Raw genomic sequence first — 20275 nt, 5'->3', positions numbered from 1 at the left:
AGGAAGGATGGAATGATTACAGAACAATCACTGATTAAATGTTCCTGTGGGTAATTACTGCAACAGTCGGGAACACCAAGAACAAAAAGCACTGATGGTGCAGGACAGTGCAGTTTCTGCCCTATTTATTGATCATGGTTTATAGCTGCTTTTTATCTGGGGACCGACACATCTGCACCTGGAGCCAGGATGCCGCCATTTAAAAGCTGCGTGGGGTCAGAAGCCTCAGGACGAAACACGTCCTCCTCACAGTTAATAAAGCCAAAAACCTGCAGAATGATAAAGGTCATGATTCCAGAGAGGAGCATTAATGAGTGTGATGATGACAACTTATCAATTACATGGAAGCAGGTGAAATGTGGTGGATGTTCATGGAACAGCCCATAGATGCGGGTCAGCAGACCATATAACCTGTGCAGCTCTAACTTATCTAATCACAGCCTCATAAACCAGAGGAACACTGGTGTAGACATGCACTGACAGCATGCTGCTATCCCTACACCAACACAAATGCACAACAATCACAAGTGCAACGGCTGGCCTTCTGGACATGGCTGGCTAGTTGGAGGGATGATTCCTCCCCCCTCGTGTACTCTTGGAAAGGTTATGCAATATCTCAAGCTGAGATATTCACCTCAAAGGTCTACTACAGACCTTTACACCGCTTGGCAGCCGTCTTTGACTAGTGTGAAGGAAATAGAGGCAGGGTAGGTAAGAGGGTGAGTTGGCTTAGGTTGGCTTAACTCGGCTGGATTGGATTGGATGCAATGGTCGTTTGCATTTGTATTTGTCTTCACAGTATAATTCATAAAATAACTTTGATTTAAAAAAAATTGCACAAACAAAAATCTATCCTGTGCTCGATATGCATTTCTCCTTTTGCTAGTCGCACAATACTAATGTCTTTTAGTCAGTTCTAGTCAGTTGTTCTTCCACAGATCTCCTTTCTGTGGTTGCAAGAAACCTGTCAGTTTGCTCACATGTCTGCTCAGACTACGCTCAACTCTGCTGCACACGCTCAACATTGCTCAGCATTACAATGTGCCACATTTTTTTTGATCTACAGATCTTTTCCTGCTTTTAGTTAAACAATTCTAATAACTTTATAACTTAAAAGGATAGTTCAACATTTTGGCAAATTCGCCTATTCCCATAATCCCTATAGTTTTAGCAGTAGGTTCATTACCTTTAATTGTCAGTGCAAGTTGTTTTTAGATTTGCGGGGCAACAACTCCAAAACGCTCTGGTGGACAAGCTGTGACATTCATCACGCTATGAAATAATCATGTATAATTTATGTAATATTACAACAAATGAAGCAAATACTCGTAATGTTACATTATTATATCATAGCGTGGTGAATGTGCAGGTCACAACTTGTCCACCAGAGCGTTGTGGAGTTGTTGGATTGTGTATTTGATGAGTTTGATGAGTTTGATGAGGGAAAGGTGAAAATACCATACGCCTCTGTTGCGTTACCTGAGCAGCTTGCGTCTCTGTCCCGCTGATTTAAAAATTAAAGGTAGGTATAGGGATTATGGCAATGGGCAAATTTGCCAAAATGTTGAAATATCCCTTTAAGGGTGCCAGTTTTTTTTTTGCAGACTAAGTAACAGGAGTACTGAAATATAATAGCATATAAAAGATCATTGAAAGTGCAAAGAGTTTGCATTGAGATACTGAGGGATACTATAACTATACCTTCATGTCAAAAGCTTCCTCGACTGTTGCAGTAGTGGAAGTGTGTGTGGTGGTGGAGGTGTGGGACAGTGTGGGACAGTGTGGCAGTGGGTGGAGGAAGCACACTTACACTCAACTCTCTTCTCCAACATGGCCAGACGGTTGGTGACCTCAGTCTTCAGCTCATTGATCTTGAAGGCCCTAAAGTCAGATGACCAGGCAGGAGAGAGACACTGTGTCAGTGCAAATCTCGACACAGACATTACAGACGAGCACTATGGAGGTATTTGGATGTTTTTTGGTGTGTCTTTTTGGACGAAGAAGTGAGCCCCGTTTGCTACCGTCATATGGACATGCAGTGCTGCGCCGAGCCCCCCTGTAACTCAGAGGAGGCACGGAGGACTCTGAAACTTCTCCCAGCCCTTAGTCGACACGAGGGGGAGTAGATAATGAGTGAAATTTGAATTTTGGGTGAACTATCTCTTTAAATCATTTTCCAGGACAAGTTATCATGCCTCACACTAATACATCCCCCGTCAATGTCAATAATCAAAAATATTGAAACTATAATAAAACCAAATCAAATCAAACAGCCACTGAGACACCTAGGGAGTGGATTTACGCAGGATGAACAGAGTCCATTGTCCAGGCAAAAAATGAAGTTTCTTAGGTTTATTTTCCATTGGCAAACAAACAAAGAACAATGGCCCTTTGCCGCCTCTCTTGCCCTGGTAAAGAACCATCTGCCCCCCAAGGTGCCTGCCTACCCATATATGTAAACTCACCCGGTGTGCTCCAGCTACCCAGCACCTTCCAAATAAAAGCATTGTTAAATACCCAAATTAACTCAAACAATATTAAATATCATAAGCAAATTAAAGGTGTATTCCTCAAAACTAAACAACAAAACATAACTAAATAATAAGTGATTAAATATTACAAAATTAACAAATAGCTCCAACACACTCATCATCTCAAAGTCTGAAAAAGTCCAACGGAGCTCTGGTAGCTGATGTAATAAATAATCTTCCAAGACAGATCAAGCTTTTCCAGGACATTTGAGTTTTTTTTCTCATTTTCCATGTGTTTTCCATGACCGGAAAATTGGTCAACCATTTGTTCAACTTGTGTTGTAGAAAGTCCAACAAAAACATTTGTGACAAAATAAAGTTTTCTCCTGACACCCAACACAGACAGTTCACAAGAACTGATATCCTGACCTTATGAAAAATCTGAAGGATGAACAAGTGATTTACAGTGATTGAGATGTTAAAGAGAGAGTATGTACGGCTCAGAGAGAGGATCTCTTACCTGGAGAACTGCTCTGCTACCTGCGTCAGCACATTCTGAAAGAGTTCCTCTTTATCTGAGGAGAGAGCAGAGTGTGGAGGTGGTTTACACACTGATACATGAGCGTACACACACACACACACACACACCATTCTTCTTGTAGTACTAGGATAACAGAGTGTGATTAACACAGGTGTTGTGGTAAACAGCATAGATCCACTGAGGCTAAATAAATATTGAGTTGTAAATGAAACAGCAGCTGGATGACACACAGTAGGCCACAGAAGCCCCCCCCCCCTTCCGTCCTCACCATCGGAGAGCAGCAGCGTTGAGTGTGAGTGGCTGACAGCTCCATGTGTTAAGAAGTCACCTCACACACACACACAGAGGCTGGACACACACAGGAGCTCTGCCATTGGCCCAGAGCTCCTGTGTTATGGGTAAAGTTCAACCCAGCGGGCCAATAAAAAAAGATATTGTTGGTTATATTATGGGCTGGTAGCAGTTTGTACATTGTGTTGCTCACATTCCATCTTTCATGCAGAGGTCAGAGGTCACAGTAGTCTGAGAATAGCTGAGAAATTCCTCTCTGTGATTAATTAATCTGGCTCAGAGCGACAAAACAGGAAGAACACACTGAACTACTTCAGTCAACACATTTGAAATGAGTCCAACAGTAACAGTTCAGTCACTGGGTTACTACACTCAGACTGTTGCCATGGGGACACATGACACACACCAACACATTTAAAGTGTTGAATCATGAGAAGATATTACTTTGAGTGGGACTGGATCTGAATGTGAGGGGGGAAAGTATGATTCATTTTAACACTAATCAATACTGTTTGATCATCTGGTCTGATAAAAGCTTCAACTAGGCATCCAATCTACTTGTATCAATGAAGTCTGATATGATTATGGATGTAAACTGTTGAACTAACATACTGATGTCTCCAAATGGATCTGTGTCTGTGATGATCAGTGCAGAGCAGCAGGTCAGGTGTAGTGGCTCTCCTCAACTCAACATCTCAACACAAACTCAGGTCTGCTTCTGCAGACTGTTATAAAATCACTGAAGGGGACTTGATGGATGACCATATAAACTGGAATAAAAGCCCTCAACTAGTAGAACCATAAAGATAAACCATGATGAGGAGGATCCTGTATTACTGTAAACCACCAACCTGAGCTGGAACAGAGCGGCCCTGAGGGTCAGTGTTTCTGACTGTGGCCCTTCAGGACGTCACTGCTTACAGTTACCATTTCTGTACAACTCCCAGTCTCAATCTGCCTCTGTGCCATCCAGACCAGTTCCTCCTCAGCCCCATGGTGCTTCTCCCTGAGAACACAGGACCTCAAGAGTCCCAGGTAGACTAGAGTACCACTACACCTGTCATCATGACCACACCATCGCCCCATAAAAAGTCCTATTCTCCTGCCTTGTCTGTGTATTTAGCCTGTGTGCTCCCTGCTGCCTTTGCCAGTTCATCCTGCTGAAGGAAATGTGCCGGCCAGTTGTCTAGTTTTGTCCACTTGTGTACTTTTCACTCACTCTGTTTCTGAATTCCACTCTGATTCTGCCAAGCTCTTACACTGGCTCATGCTTTTGGGTCTGCCCTTGATCAGCCAGTAGTCTTGACTGTGGTGATGTAGTTGATGTTGTTTTGTGTTGCTTGTGTTTTGAGCTGCAGACAGAGTACAAAACAAATGTCCCCCTGGGGACAATAAAGAATACTGGACTCACTTTACTGTAGGAGATCATTTGACCTACTAACAGTGGCTTCGCTGTCAGAAAACAATTCCATTGTCCTCAGATGATAATACACAGTTGACAGTCTAAATTTTTCCAGATGTTGGTCTGACCTGGAGTCAGTGCAGGGATGTATATATCTCTGGTATGTCTGTCAGGAGTTAACAAAGGTCCCGATTTCTCTGAACACATATGTGTGCAGCTGTAACAGCACTGTGCGAGCAGGGAGGCTGGACAGAGCAGCACACACGCTGCTGATAAGCTGGAGCTTCTTCACCACCACAACAACACAGTGGTTGAAAAGATAACCATGCGCCTTGTGTAAACCACATGTGAGCCACTTGTTCAATAACAAGTCAAAGCTCATGAAAAAAGTCATCATGATGTACTGGTTTCATGTAACTGATATGACTCTAACGACACAGAAGAGGATTGAGGTGGAAAAACCTTTACGAGTGGAAAAAAGAACCATGACAGGCACTCAGAGCCAGGATAGGTGACATGATCTGAAGCTAAACCCCAACCATGTCATTCACATGTATGAGAACCATGCAAAGAGAAGGGAATTGAACCAACAACCTCCTGGACAAACAGCCCACATTGATACTGCCAACACATCAATGTACATCACCTTTTTACTCGTTCTTTGTGTATTGAATGACATGTTATTTATTTAAAGGTATAATATGTAGGAATTCCCCCCATCTAGCGGTGCGGTTGCATATCTGAACGTATTCTTGATGTTGCATTCATGTGAAATCGGGCAGACATCAGACAGACAACAGACGCTGCATGTAACAGGATAAACAAGCCTCTATGTAAACAAGTATTCCACCAGCACGAGGCAAAACAATACAGGCCTGACAATATGTTGTCATGGTGATGTGGTATTGTTTTACCGTCTTTCTCTGGTGGAGTAAAATGACATCCGGTTGGTTTGCCGACGGCCATCTGCCTGACTGCACCTGAATGCAACATCAGTGCCTCCGTCCTTCCTCACACTACACAGTGGTGACAGTTTTAACAGGCCGAGCCGACAGCTCCGCTCAGTTTCCGTGGTTACCTACGGTCACGCTGCCACTCAACGTAAAAAAATGGCGATGCAACATGGCCGCGGTTCGGTGTGTCGCCCACTTAACGACTGTAACGACTCATTCTAAGGTACCAGAAAGCTTTCATTTGTATGCGGATGTGATTCCACTTCAGTGAAATCAAAGACATATTTGATTTTTGCTAATAAAAAGCCAAATAAGTTACACACTGGGGCTTTAATATGTGTTATTGTGCGATTTTATGTGATGAAGCCAAAGAAAAATTTCCACATTGTGGACAATAAAGGAAAGATTAAGATTAAGAGTAAGAACTGACGAAGATCCAAAGTGATCGAAACGTTGATCCACAATAAACATTAGAGGAGCTTTATACAGTGTGCGGACTTCACTCCTTTTTTCTACGATGAAGAACTCACCAGCAAGCGGTCCTCCAGTCATAGGCACCACCCGGTACGGTGACCTTCAACACAACACACACAAACACACACAGGAGACACATAGTTAGTTAGTTAGTTGTGCAAGCTGAGGTTTGTCCATTCATCCTTCGGCCTGTACTCACACACACTTTACAAGGAAGATTAACAACACTCACACATCACACACTTCCTCTCTTATCACAGCAGGCCATTGTCTGCAAATGTCTACGACACGAGTGGCAGTGTAGTGTGACCCGGGGCCGGGCAGCTCTCTGCTGCATGTTTGAAATCACTGCTCAGTCCAGCACCTTGTTCTGACTGATTCACCAGCCTCTAACCCTCCAATCAGAATGTGAGTAGAGTGGTGTTCAGTCATCCCCTCCAATCTCTTATCCTATATGCTTCCAAACCTAATTGTGATCCTGTATACTCTGTCCTGGCCAATTGTTTAGTTTTGGTTAAAACTCTAGCTGCTGAGTTTTGAATAGTTTGGAGCTGTCCAATAGCTCAATGGTTCTGACGGGTAAATAAGGCATTACAACTCTACACAGAACAACAGTGGAGGGAGAGATGAGGAAATGAGGAGGGAATGACAAACAACATAAAGTATAATGAGCTACTATAATTCTGTATAAACAGCTGTGACTGATGTCATATCAGCTGTCAACAAACCCTCTGCAAAGGGCTGTGTGTGTGTGTGTGTGTGTGTGTGTGTGCATGTGTGTGTGTGTTCGTGCGCACACTGCAGGAGTCAGGACCCAGTGGAAGCTTCTACTCCTTAATCAGACTCACGTTGCTACTAGACAGCTTTAGCTGTACGAAACCAAATTAAGAACAGTTTTAAAACATTTCAGAGACAGATAGCAACCTGCTGCTAAGAAGAACCTTAGGCCTGATCTACTCAAGGTTTGTGTGTATAAAACATGTGCAAACCTGATATCGCCTGTCTGACTACAGGTGTGCACTGAGGATTATGTTTTTCTCAAATGCTCCAAAACAACACACACTCCACAGTCCATTTAGCAGCTTAGCCTCTTGGGGCGTTTCTGCCCACATGTGCAAAATACTGGGAGGAGAAAATGCAAAAACCTTGATTTAGCTCATCCAATGTGGTTTACCTGGAAGTGAACTGCAGTAATTGTGACTGTGTCTAGACTGAATACGTTTGAGAAGGAGGTGCTAACCAGCCAGGGGTTGTGTTACTGCAGCCAGAGGGAGACATCGGCACTATGACAGGGTTCTTATAGAAAACAGGTTTGAATGAATGACAGAAGAAAAATAATTTAGACATATCTAAAGGCTGATTTGGAGTTAGTCAGACTCTGTCTTCACCCCATCTTTGATCCGTCTCTCCAGGTTATTTAGATCCATCAGACCAGGTGCAGCCAGGGTCAGCTGCTGAGTGTGTGTGGCATTGGCCCAGGTGTCCCGAGACAGCACACTATCCCCCAGCACAAAGCCTCATGTCCTTCGGGATGAATAAAGTTCTATCTATCTATCTATCTATCTATCTATCTATCTATCTATCTATCTATCTATCTATCTATCTATCTATCTATCTATCTATCTATCTATCTATCTATCTATCTATCTGTCTGTCTATCTATCTATCTATCTATCTACGCAACCACACACATTGACTTTCTCTCAGATAAGTCAGACTCCCACATTTCTTCTTTGCTGCAGCTCAACGTTATGTTTATTTGCCCTTTTCAAATTTTATTTCACATTTGTGGCTATCCAGTTGCAAAACCCCTCATTTAAACACTGCTGTTGGCATGTGTTTAAATGCTATTTAGTACTGTATATTTGGGATCTTAGTAAATCAGAGCCGATGAAGGTGTGATGAGCCACTACTGAAGAGCTGCTTTCAGAGGTCCACTGACCGTTTCCGTTTCCACCAGCCCTTTGAATATGAATTGACTGTGTGTTTGTTTGTCTACATCTGATGACACTTAGAGGTTCCCTGACCTCGCATCACGCTGCTGTTCATTCAAGAGCAGCACAGTACACATCCACAGTACAACACTGATTTACCTCGGCAGGTCAATCAGTAGCTCAGCTCTGAGCAGCTGCACTTTTAGTTTAGCACATGGTAAATGTTTAGCAGGTCCCTGGTAAAAAGCCCTTTAACTGGTTGTTTGTAGACAAGCATCAGTTTGAGCAGGACTTCTTTTCAGTATATCCAGTGTTAGAAACATGCATACCAGTCCCACCTGCAGTGGCTTGGACTTGAATCTGACTAGTAGCCCTTTGCTGCATGCCATCTGTCATCTCTGCTCTCTTACCCTCATTTCCTGTCACTCTTAGACTGTCTATCGAAATAAAGCTCCCAGAAGAGAAATCTTTACAAACATGGAAGACAATCAGCTCCCTCTCCAGTCAGGCGTTGGGCATCTTTGCAACATAAATGCAGAAACAACACAGTCTAAAGCTTGAAGCAGTCAATAATCTGAGGAATGGCAGTGTAGGGAAACATCACTCAACTAAAGTCCAAGAAATCCACACCAAAGTCAAAATAAAAGGAGTATTTATCTGCATTTAAACTTGGTGGTGATGTAAAGGGCGGAGATGAGAAGCTGGTGAACCTTCTCCAAGCAAAACAACAGAAAAGAGTTTACAGAGTGAATACTGCAAGAACTAACTCCAGGTTAGACGAAGCTGTAGCAAGACTTGTGCAGAGTGAGAGGCTGAAATACTGAAAATACAAGGGCAGCTCCAGTGAAAGCTAACAGAACAAAGACATGAGGATATAAAAGTTTCTGAAGGAACTGAAGGAGAGGATTTAGTAGCCAGCAGGGGTTCAGCACCCAAACAGGACCAGCAGAACACCAGGCTACAAGGAAAAGCTGCAACTATCAGACGTGTTCAAACAGAGAACATACAGTATAGATTATACATAGATTTATGAAACAATCCATTCTGCCCAGGCAGCTTATAATTATAACAAACATATGAGCTAGCCATATTGTTTAAATAATAATTAAACAGTCAGACAAAAAGAGAATTCCTCCTCTTTGCTTTATTCATTGAGCCCTGAGGTGAATTTCTGAGACCAAGAAGTTGTCAAGGCCAGTATATGTTGTATAGGTGGCAGGAACTGGACAGACACTGATGCTGTTTGCTGATGACGTTCTGGTCTTTCTGGAGGAGGCAGAAACATCATTCATACATACACTGTTGGCTGACTTTGGGAAACGTATTAGACACAGGTCTAAGAAGTCTACAGGACAAATTCAATCTCCGATGGGAAGTCAAATCATTTAAGGGATAGTTTAACATTTTGGCAAATTGGCCTATTGCCATAATCCCTATAGTCATAGCAGTAGGTTCATTACCTTTAATTGTCAGTGCAAGCTGTTTTTAGATCGGCGGGGCAGAGACACGAGCTGCTCAGCTAATGCAAGGAGGCACACGATACTTTGCCTTTCCCTCATCAAACTCATCAAATACACAATCCAACAACTCTAAAACGTTCTAGTGGACAAGTTGTGACCTGCACATTCACCACGCTATGAAATAATAATGGAACATTACGAGACAAGAGTTGTTTTTGAGGCAAATGCATAGCAGGAACTACATTCCAGACACGGCTGCTGGGCGGAGTGATTAAAAAAATGCAAGTAGTTCCAAGTATTTGCTTCATATATACGTTATTATTTCACAGTGTGGTGAAAGTGCGGTCACAACTTCTTCACGAGAGCATTTTGGAGTTGTTGGATTGTGTATTCGATGAGTTTTAAGGGAAAAGGCCCATTTATACCCTACGGTAAAAACGGATACGGACACTTTTGTCTGTATCCGGAGGTCGTTTCATCCGTCAGTGGATCCGTTGCCTCTGAGCTTACGGCGAAAGTACCGTTTCGTGAGTAGCTTGTGTCTCTGCCCCGCTGATCTAGAAACAGCTTGCACCAACAATTAAAGGTAAGGGGTCATCAGGTTTGTTCTGTCCTTTGTTTTCTGTTTGTCTGTTTTTGGTCAGTGTATTGTCAGCTTATATATTGTGTATGTTATTGTATGTTTTCATTAAAGAAAAAAAAAAAATTAAAGGTAATGAATCTACTGCTAAAACTATAGGGATTATGTCATTATGAATTTGCCAAAATGTTGAACTATCCCTTTAAATTATTTATGAATAAGTTTGACAAAAGACATTTAAAAACTAAAACTAAATATGCATGGATGGAATCTACGTCACTTGTATTAATAGTAGCAGCAGTATCAATCTGTACAACAGGAAATGAACAGGCTCCAGCTAGACTGGATTCTAATGTCAGGAGCAAATGTCAATTGGAGACTGGATCACACAGACATACAGTGAGCAACATGTTCTGTCCAGCAGCCCATCAGTGAATATGCTGCCTGTACCTCTCTGTGTTGTGTGGCATGGTGGGGTCAATGGACACCATGGCTCCAGAGGAATCCAGCAGGGACAGATTAGTGTTCCTGTGTAAAGAGACAGAAACACCTGTTGAAGTTGAACCGAATGTAACTCCATGAGCTGCCCATCAGAGACCAGACCTCATGCATTAATATCTCTGAATAAATCCACAAGGACATTTCATTGGGGCTGGTGCATCAGAACAAAACATCCATGTGGAACTCTGACTGAGTAATAATCTATAAATTCCTATAAAATATGCAGTTTCATAACAATATCATTTTCATGGAGTTTGTCAGCTTTGTGGTACAACATACACAAATGAAATTATTTTAATTTCTAAGGTTGGATGCTATCTAACAATCATTTTTATGAAACGAAATACCACAGTGTATAGGCTGTATAAACCTGAGAGACATTTAAAGGAAAGTCCACAATAGCACATCACTCTGGTCCTTCTGCTCCTCCAGACTGTGAGCAGGTGACTTAAGTCTACTGTAGGGAATACACTGGATAAATACATCACACATCCCCTGTCAAATAACTTGAACAATCACTTCAGCAGCACATAAACCAAACCCCAACCTCCAGGGCCGAAAATGTAGCCAATAGTGAAGTCCAAAAAGACTGCACTTCCTCTAATGACCACTAGAGTCTGGCTCCTATTAGACTCCTATTAAAATGTCCAACAAAAACAGTTTTGGTCTCTACAACAAATTTCTAGCCTGGCTCTCGCCAGACCCTTGTAGTTCCACAAAGCTACGCTGAGCTCCGCACAAGGGTCTGGGACTGCTCCATAGGCGATTCATTTCAGAAGGCGGGGCCTTGTAAAAAAATCTTGTATGTGATTGGATAAACCACTTGTCCGTTATCTTGAATGACGTGCTACTTCAGCCACTCACTGCGAGCCGCCATTGTTGTTTGACTCAAACAGTCGCTTCAGCGCTACGTCACACCTCAGAAAGTCCCGCCCGGCGATCCTGATTGGTTCATTATTTTTTGCTCCGGGGAAGAAGTTTGCATTGGCCTCGAGTCCAGACCCTTGTGCGAAGCTGAGCGTAGCGCCTCTGGCGTAGCTTTGCGGAACTACAAGGGTCTGGCGAGAGCCAGGCTAACAAATTTCATCATTCATCATGAAAACTGTGAGGAGATGAATCTTTATAGAACTCACCTGGCTTTAAGTAATGTCAAATTGAGGGTATTTCTTTAAGTGACAGCTGGGTCCACTAGCCTGGTGTCACCTCAGCTAACTCAGTCAACTTGTCCTCACTGTGTTTGTAGTTTCAATTGTTCATTCAAATATCAGACAGATCATTTGACTCGTTGGCTAACAGAACATGAGGGACTCTGAGCTCTTTGCTTTTTCAGGTGAATCAAATTAGCAGCTATCAACATCAGCGCTCACCATACCTAGCTTGTTAGCTTAGTTAACTTGTCAGCAGTGTGTGTGTGTTACCTTGGCACACCCAGGGCTGTACAGAACAGTTCCTTGATATCACATGGGCTGCAGAATCTACTGAAGACCACCTGAAGGACAACAACCACACAATCACAGAAAATGAATGCTTGTGCATCACACTGCAGATCTAGTGATGAGAACCTGGTTGATTTAAGAGATCACTTGTTTCACGGCTATAAAGCCTCTAGGCTACATGGTCCAGACAGAGGAACATGGTTTTCATAAAAAATGTTGCCCATCTAAACCAAATTCCTTTAAAATTCATTTTCTTCAAGTTATGTGACAATGCAAAGTAAAGTTTTATGAATTGAATATTTTTTATGACTTTACTATGAAGACAGTGTTCAAAAGTCTGGGTTGGGAACAAACCTGGAGCATATTTGGATTTTCAACATACAAACAAATATTCAAATGTCATAATTAGGCCACAATTCAAACTTAGCCCCAACAAATACTGAAATTTGAAAAATATGTTTTTCTTTAAAGTTCACTCCGGGGACAGACACACCATGGTATGGGTTTGGTTGTTAATTTTGTGTCTATTTTTGCAATTGACAAGACAATTGACAAGCATTCAGATACTGCACCCACACATTGCATTGATTAGGTTTAAAAACATTCTTTATCCATTCTACCATCGCAGGTCCCTATTGTTGTCACCGCTTGAGTCAAAGGATCAGGATCCACTGTCCATACTGCTGACAGGGGGGCTCCAGCCAATCCCATAGGGCAAGGCTGGGTACTGTACACCCGTCTATCACAGGTCACTCCACCCAGGCATCCAACCCTGACCATGCTGCCTCATTTCATGATGAGGTTGTATTTGGATTTATTGGTCAGCAGTCATTAAGGGAGTTCAGAAATGGCCGTTTGTCCTGTTTGTCGAGCTGAGTTTCCATGAGTTGCCACACAAGTTTACCCGAGTAAGAAAAACAAATTTGATTGGTCGTTATCGAGCGGGCGGGATATTCACTGTTTGGGGCGACACCGAGCTTGGTGTGTGTGTGTGTGTGTGTCTCAGACGTTTGATTGACGGATGATGGATCCAATGTCAGTGGCTGATGAATCATGAGTGACGCATAATTCGTGCGCCTGCATTATCCAATGTGAAAAAAAACTACCACACTTTCATCCCGGATTTACTCGAAAATAGAATTCTGCACAAAGTTTGGGCTCCATCGTCTGATAGATGAGTTATTACACTAATGTTAGGACCCACAGTGGGCTCAAATTATTTTTTATTTTCTGTACAGCTTTAAACATATAAAATAATGCAGGATATCTTTCCACTACATGAGAAAGATAACAGAAAAATGTTCTCAGTGAACATAAATGTAAATATTGTTTTCCTGTGCAGAGGCTGACAGCACGTTGTGGTGCAGCTAACTGATGCAGCAGGAGTGTCTGGTCGACTGTAGTCATGTGAAAGTGGAGCGATCAGCCACTGGGGAGAATCTGTGAGCCGCTCAGGGCTTTTGTTCTGAGGAGAGTACGCCACACGCACACCACTCCACAGCAGCTGCAAGCAATCCAACATCATTCAAGCTGCTACACAAACAAGGTCGAGTCACTGAAGATGAGAGGTGACATGACCCACACAGGAATAGGAGACGTGCATGTGAAGGCATGGAAGAGCGCCAGGCGGTGGAAGATGTAATGAAGAGGCTGGGGGGGCTGAGGGAGGTCAAAGAGCACTTCACTGGTCTGGTTGTGGCAGGGTGTCACAGGTGAAAGTGACAGGGGCTGCTGGAGACAGGAGCACTGCTCCTCCAAACACTTCAACTACCAGACCAAAGTCACCATTAAATGGATACAGTGCAGAGAACGTTAGATATAAATAGATTTGTTGTTTATATTATCAACTAATAGACTGTGTGGCTTTAGTTAGAAAGAACCTACAGTAGGCTTCTGTCCTAAAGAACACTCACAGTAACAAGTGTTAGTGACCAGTCAGCATCTCTTAAAGGGATAGTTCAACATTTTGTCAAATTGGCCCATGGCCATAATCCCTATAGTCATAGCAGTAGGTTCGTTACCTTTAATTGTCGGTGTAAGCTATTTTTAGAACGGCGGAGCAGAGCCGTGAGCTGCTCAGAGCTACGCTAGAGGCTCATGGGATTTCTTGGTTTCCCTCATCAAACTCATCAAATACACAATCCAACAACTCCACAACGCTCTGGTGGACAAGTTGTGACCTGCACATTCACCACGCTATGAGATAATAACAGAACGTTACCAGACAGAGTTGTTTCAGAGGGAAATACAGAGACTGTTGATGAAAAACTGTCCCTGAAGGCAACGCGCATCAGCGTTTTTGCATGAATTTACCTCTAAAACAACTCTGTCTGGTAACGTTCTGGTTACAGTAGCTTGCACCAATAAATGAAGGGAACAAACCTACTGCTATGACTATAGGGATTATGGCAATGGGCCAATTTGCCAAAATGTTGAACTATCCCTTTAATGCCCCAGTCAGAACAATCAAGGCTCTGTCACATCAGACTGCATCTGAGTGTCCTCTGGTCGCCTGATCACATCTGTAGTGGTTAGTTACAATACCCGACTATTGATCTGCTTCTGCTCTGTCGAAGAAACAATCCAAAGTCCAGAGCACACTAATCATTATCAGAACAGTTATCACTTCATTCTCTGTTGATCAATTAATTAACCAATTACAGCAGCTCTGGGTGGAACATTCTCCTGCTCCTTCATCCATAAGCCCTGGACTCTGGGGGGCCTGTCCTGGTCCTGGTCCCGGTGGGATCAGCACCTATTAAAATCCAGAGTCCCCCATTTGGGGGACTTGAAGACATGCATAACAATAACAGAGCCCCCAGTGCACTGATTATGAAAGAATATGGTCATATTATATGTCAAATTAAACAGCAGAAGCTGGGCTACAACGTGTAAAAACCATGTTTATATGACCCAAACACAGCCCAAACACTACTCAAACAAACAACTAGACATCAAACTTCATAAAGCACCTCTGTGTGGACCCAGTCGCCACATTTCTGGCTCGTATACTACTGTACATTATGCAAAACACATCAGCGACCGCTCATCTGAACGTGAACATCGGGGCGTCCCTGAACAACAGCTGCTAACACAGCAGCTAGCAGCAGCACGGCAGAGGGAGAAGACAACAACCAGCAAAGTCGAGCAAAAACAGACACTGCGTGGCCAAAACATGGTCGTACATTTGCTCTTACCTTTGCTGTTTTGCCGTGAAAAGGTTGTGTTATGGGTAAATCCACAATATTTCCAGTTGAACTCTGCCTAGTGTGTACATCTGAATCAGCCGGGCCGAAACCCGACGGCGCTAGGACCCTACACGGAAGCCTGGTGCGCGCGCATACAACCCCACGTTGGCCTGCACGTGGATCTGCTGATCTGACTGGTTCATGGCTGGCACATGGCTGCCAGTGCGGCCAATCACATCGACCTGGGTCTAGCGTCATTCCTCTCTCTCTATTGGTTAAAATGAGCCGCCCCTCACTCGAATCGACCACTGCGCTGCAGAGATAGAGGCTGAAAGCCAAACCCACCCAAACAAGCTGCTCTGAGCAGCAGGGACGCAGAGACACTGAATCCACTATGTTAGTTATTTACAATCGGTTCCAGTAGATTTATTTTCAGTTAGTTTATCCAAATTGTGTGAAAATAAAGATTAAACAATAGTTTATAGTAGCAGGTGGTTCCAAGCTGTGCCAAAAATGGACATTTTGGAAAGTTCGCCTGGATATTTTGTAGTAAAATCTCAATAATTTTGTCCTGCTTCAATTAATCAGAATCAACCACTGCAGAGACAATGTTCACATGTTGTACAATGATTTTATAGAGAGTTTGAGCTTCATCAGCATTATTCTAAAGGGCACTCATCAAAAATATGATTTTTTTTTAGGCGAATATTAATTTTTATTAATTTTTTTCTGTGTGTCATCTTCATTTACTCTTCACCAGTAACAGATATACTGAAATTTACACATCTCAGCAATTCCTCATTTTTTTCCCTTTACTATGACACCAAAAGTATTCAAATATACCTTGTGGTTGCAGAGATATACTCATTTTATTATGGATATGCAATTTTCGAGAAAAGGCCTAAAAAATAGGCTAGAGTGTCCATGAATCATGATGAGCAGCTCCCAGAGGAAACGACCAACGCTGAAAACAGCTGAACGCGCTGAGGGCCGCTGCTGAACAAGTGATTCAGTTCAACTAGATTGCTTTTATTTTCCCCGTCTGTTAAGGTGCTGCAGGGTGGTGGTGGTGATGATGATGATGACGATGATGGTGACAATGATGATGATCTCGCACCTTCAATCTACCATTATCATGCAAATAAAGAAGACACCATGTTTGCAAAATGAGGCTGAACCAGAATGTGATTATTAATGAGGAGCAGAGATGACAGGAGAAACAAAAGCCACAGAGAACAATGAGAGAGGAGAACAAAGCTGAACACTGGATAACACACACTGATCAATATGCAACACAAGTGAAGAACACAAGTTCCACTTTGGCTGAAAAGCAGACAATTAGAATTCATATTTATTTATCAAGCTTCAGCCTGAAACACAGCCAATCCAGGGTTGAAGGCTGGGACGAACCTGAGTGGTCGCTGTGTCTCAGTGTCTCCATCAACACTTCACTCTCTTTTACTCCATCCTATCTGTTGGACATCTATAGTCAAACAGGACTATGGTAAAAGTGAAAACTACTGTGGGTTTGCTTTATGCATTAGAATAAAAAGAAACACACACAGATGAAGCACTACTCATGTATGCATACAGTATAGATTTGATCAAGCCTTCTATCCTATAATTAAAGGCAAAAAGCCCAAAATAATACTTAAAGGGACATTGTGTAACTTCTCGTGTTACCTATTCACGAAAATAGATTATTTTGTTCAAAAGTCTGTTTTTCATTAATCAGTAATCCCCCCCATCAACAAAGTGAAGTGTTCCTTTCAGCTCTGAATTAGCCGTTCATATCATTCATATCTACATGGAGCGGGTAAGCTCGGTGCTGGCTGCCATGTGGTGTCGCCATGTTTTTACGTTCAGTGGCAGCGTGACGGTAGGAAACCACGGAAACTCAGCGGAAACACCGGAGCTGTCGGCTCAGTGACCACTTGTTTACATAGAGGCTTGTTTATGCCGTTATGTGCAGCGGCTGTCATCCGTCTGCCGTCTGCCCAATTTCACGTGAATGCAGCATGAAAAATACGATTGAGTTGCTTGCGATATACAACCGCAACGCTAGATGGGAGTAATTCCTACACAATGTACCTTTAAAAAAAAAAAAGAAAAGAATGGACATCCTGCATGTTTTCTGTTCCTCCAGGACTCATCCCACACACACATTCATCTTCTTACCCTGTTTCCAGATTGGGAAATAATCTGCATGAGGCCATGACATGTGTTTTTTTGCACAGATACATGCACTGCGTGAACTCCATAAAGAAGACACAACGCCATAAACGCAAACTGCCAGTGAGGCATAAACCTGATTATATGGCTGTTTATGGAGCACCTCTCCAATCTGGAGCAAGACATGTCCACAGTAATGAGACACTGGGTGGTGATGAGTGCTCAGCAGTGGATGAGCTATGTGGTTCACATGTGTCTGGATGTCACAGTCTGAATGTTAAAGGGATAGTAGCATTTTTTTAAAGTGGGGTTGTATGATCTACAAATAGCCCCTAAGTACTTTAATTGCAGTAGCAGACTCTCTGCACTCCTCCCGTTAGCAACACCAGCCCATAGCCCTGCCCAGAGATTTACAACATACATTGTTGTGAATGGACTCAAAAAAACGGCCTATTTTCGTGGCCTAAAAGAGGTTTTACCTGAAAAAAAAATACACAGTTCCATTCTTCGCTATAATATAATTTTTTCCAGCCCCTCAAAGTGTAGGAAAAAGGCTGTTTCTTTGGGTCCATTCACAACAATGTATGTTGTAAATCTCTGGGCAGGGCTATGGGCTGGCGTTGCTAACGGGAGGAGTGCAGAGAGTCTTCTACTGCAATTAAAGTACTTAGGGGCTATTTGTAGATCATACAACCCCACTTTTTAAAAAATGCTACTATCCCTCTGTGCTCCCTACTATCCCTGAACCCCATGCTGTGGTGATGTTTCACTGTGGCAGTGGTGTGGTTCACATCAGAAGAAATCTGGATGCAGTGTGTTCAGATTTTCATCTGAACACAGTAACTGTCTGTGCTCATGGACAGGATGAAATTATTGTATGAGTCAATGAAAGAAGAGAAGATCCTGCAATTTACAGCTCAGTTCCATTCTGCTTACTCTGGCCCTGATTCAAAACATTTTAAAAGATTTACTATCAAACCTCAAATAATCTGAATGAGTGGTATGTTCGCAGCGCTGACTGAGCTCCAGCCTGTTAGTCGTTATCCGAATCACATGTCAGACTCTACAGAACAGGAGACAAACATGCAAAACACACAGTAAAAGCAAATGTCTATATTAGACATATTAGTGCGAGTCTGCAGACACTGGATTTCTCTGCAGCTTCTCTCTTTTGAAATGCTCTGAGGAACAAACACATGACCTGGAGCCTTCGATTTTCACATGTTGGATTAATAATTTGCATGTGTTGGATTCATATGAGGGGTGAGTGTGTGCAGAGCGGATTGAGGTGTGTTTCTGACTGCTGCAGAGTTACTCCTCAGTGAACTCTTCCAAACACACCTGATTATTGAAATGATAATGCTCATCACTTCACACTCAGCAGTCTGTGTCTATATCTGACACACAGAAGGTGAAACAGTGAGGGTACGATAAATGGTGATTATTCATACATCATCATAACTCTGGCCTCTCTACTAACAAGCTATTTTTAGCAGGTAAAGTGTTCAGTATCATTTCATTCACATTGATAAACAGATGTGACATTTAGACTTAAAGGTCAACCAGCATCTGGGTAGAATTCACTCTCTAATGGAGATTTTACACAATAAACAATAATAAAGTGTAATGATCTTTTTGTTGCTGTATTTTTTAGGCCTAACTGTTGTAACTTGTCTTTTATTGCTGATAGTGTAGACACGATAAGAAACTAAATGAGACGTTCCGCGGTAACTTCTATAAAATCTATAAATGGATTTGTGAAGCTTCAGCGGTGAATATTTAGCAGCTTTATGACAGTTTATGGTCCATGTTTAATCAGTTCTCCATCTGTGCTGCTCAACATTACAACTCCTCATTACCATCACTACCTACTGTGGAGAAATGTACTGCGAGCTCTGCTCTTCTGTTTTTCATGGTGCTCATTTTTAACTAATTGTGAATTTAATTTGAGTGAGTGTTTGGTGTTGATGAGCTGTAGCCTATCACAGTGCTGCAGCAGCAGCAGCAGCTGGTCCATACCTTCTGGATCCTGCCGTCCACGTCCAGGTAGATGACCCGGTATGAGGACGAAGCGGACCCCATGTCCCCCTCTGTCCTCGGCGTCAGTGTGTGTCTCTGCGCTCCCCGCCTCGGACTCTGGTTCTTCTCACACCGCCGCTGTGAAACAAGGTGAAGGGTGAGGGAGTCACCCTGAAGACCTGGTCCCCGGCTCCGGCTCCAGATCTGTCTCAGTCCGGTGTGTCCCCTCACTGTCTGACCGCATCTCATAAAGCCCCCGCCCCCGCGACCCCGCCCCCGCAGGTCTACACGCGCTCACCTACACACAAACACACACACTCTCTCTCGCGCCTTCGTTCTCTCTTTCTCGCCACACACACACGCACGCGCGCGCGCGCAGCTCCGGACTTGGAGCCTACCTACAGTAAAACACTTGTGTGTTGTGTTTCTTTGTGTGCACTCACTGAGCGACACGGCTCTAACGTCTCCATTTCCACCAATTAGAAACAAGTGTAGGTGACGTCACACAGCCCCCACAACACAAGGTGGGTTGCCCTGGTTTCTTCCTCTGTGATTGGTGTCTGTCTCTGAACTGTCCTCAGAGGGACTGCGGGGACGCTGCATCCTGGACTGGACTGGACTGGTCCCAGAGGATGAAGGAGCAGATCCAGACTTCCTCTCTCTGGTCATCATCACAGTTCCAACATGGCCAATGAGGTTTCCAGCGTGTAAATATCATTAGGCAACAGGGTTCCCTATGTTATCAGGGTGGGTTTTTTTTTTACCCGTATACAACTCATACCATGCCACCATAAATCACAACTTCTTAGAGGCTCACCATTTCATTCAAAAAGTACTGCATTTAGTGCAGCAT

At 43.1% G+C, this 20275-nt stretch overlaps 1 protein-coding gene across 4 annotated transcripts in view; it reads right to left on the bottom strand.

The window, feature by feature from the left end:
- Positions 1–19606, bottom strand: part of pde9aa (phosphodiesterase 9aa) — a 47942-nt gene extending 28336 nt beyond the window's left edge. For 2 of the 4 annotated variants that reach the window (XM_085764254.1, XM_085764255.1), the window contains exons 1-6: positions 19423–19606; positions 12026–12096; positions 10557–10634; positions 6189–6232; positions 2992–3046; positions 1811–1881 (exon numbers count right to left, since the gene is read on the bottom strand). In XM_085764254.1, the coding sequence (XP_085620380.1) occupies positions 1811–1881; positions 2992–3046; positions 6189–6232; positions 10557–10634; positions 12026–12096; positions 19423–19485 (382 nt within the window). In that variant the 5' untranslated portion in view covers positions 19486–19606. Of the gene's footprint in view, positions 1–1810; positions 1882–2991; positions 3047–6188; positions 6233–10556; positions 10635–10986; positions 11044–12025; positions 12097–19422 lie in introns of those variants that run through there. The other 2 variants (XM_085764253.1, XM_085764256.1) reach the window with 2 other exon arrangements.
- Between the last annotated feature and the right edge of the window lie 669 nt (positions 19607–20275).

Source organism: Trachurus japonicus, chromosome 21 (assembly GCF_045865225.1).
Source record: "Trachurus japonicus isolate A0001 chromosome 21, Traja_1.0".
In the NCBI taxonomy this organism is placed as follows: Eukaryota; Metazoa; Chordata; class Actinopteri; order Carangiformes; family Carangidae; genus Trachurus; species Trachurus japonicus.
The sequence above is the reverse complement of the archived record's forward strand: the minus strand, read 5'-3'. Positions and strand labels throughout refer to the sequence as shown.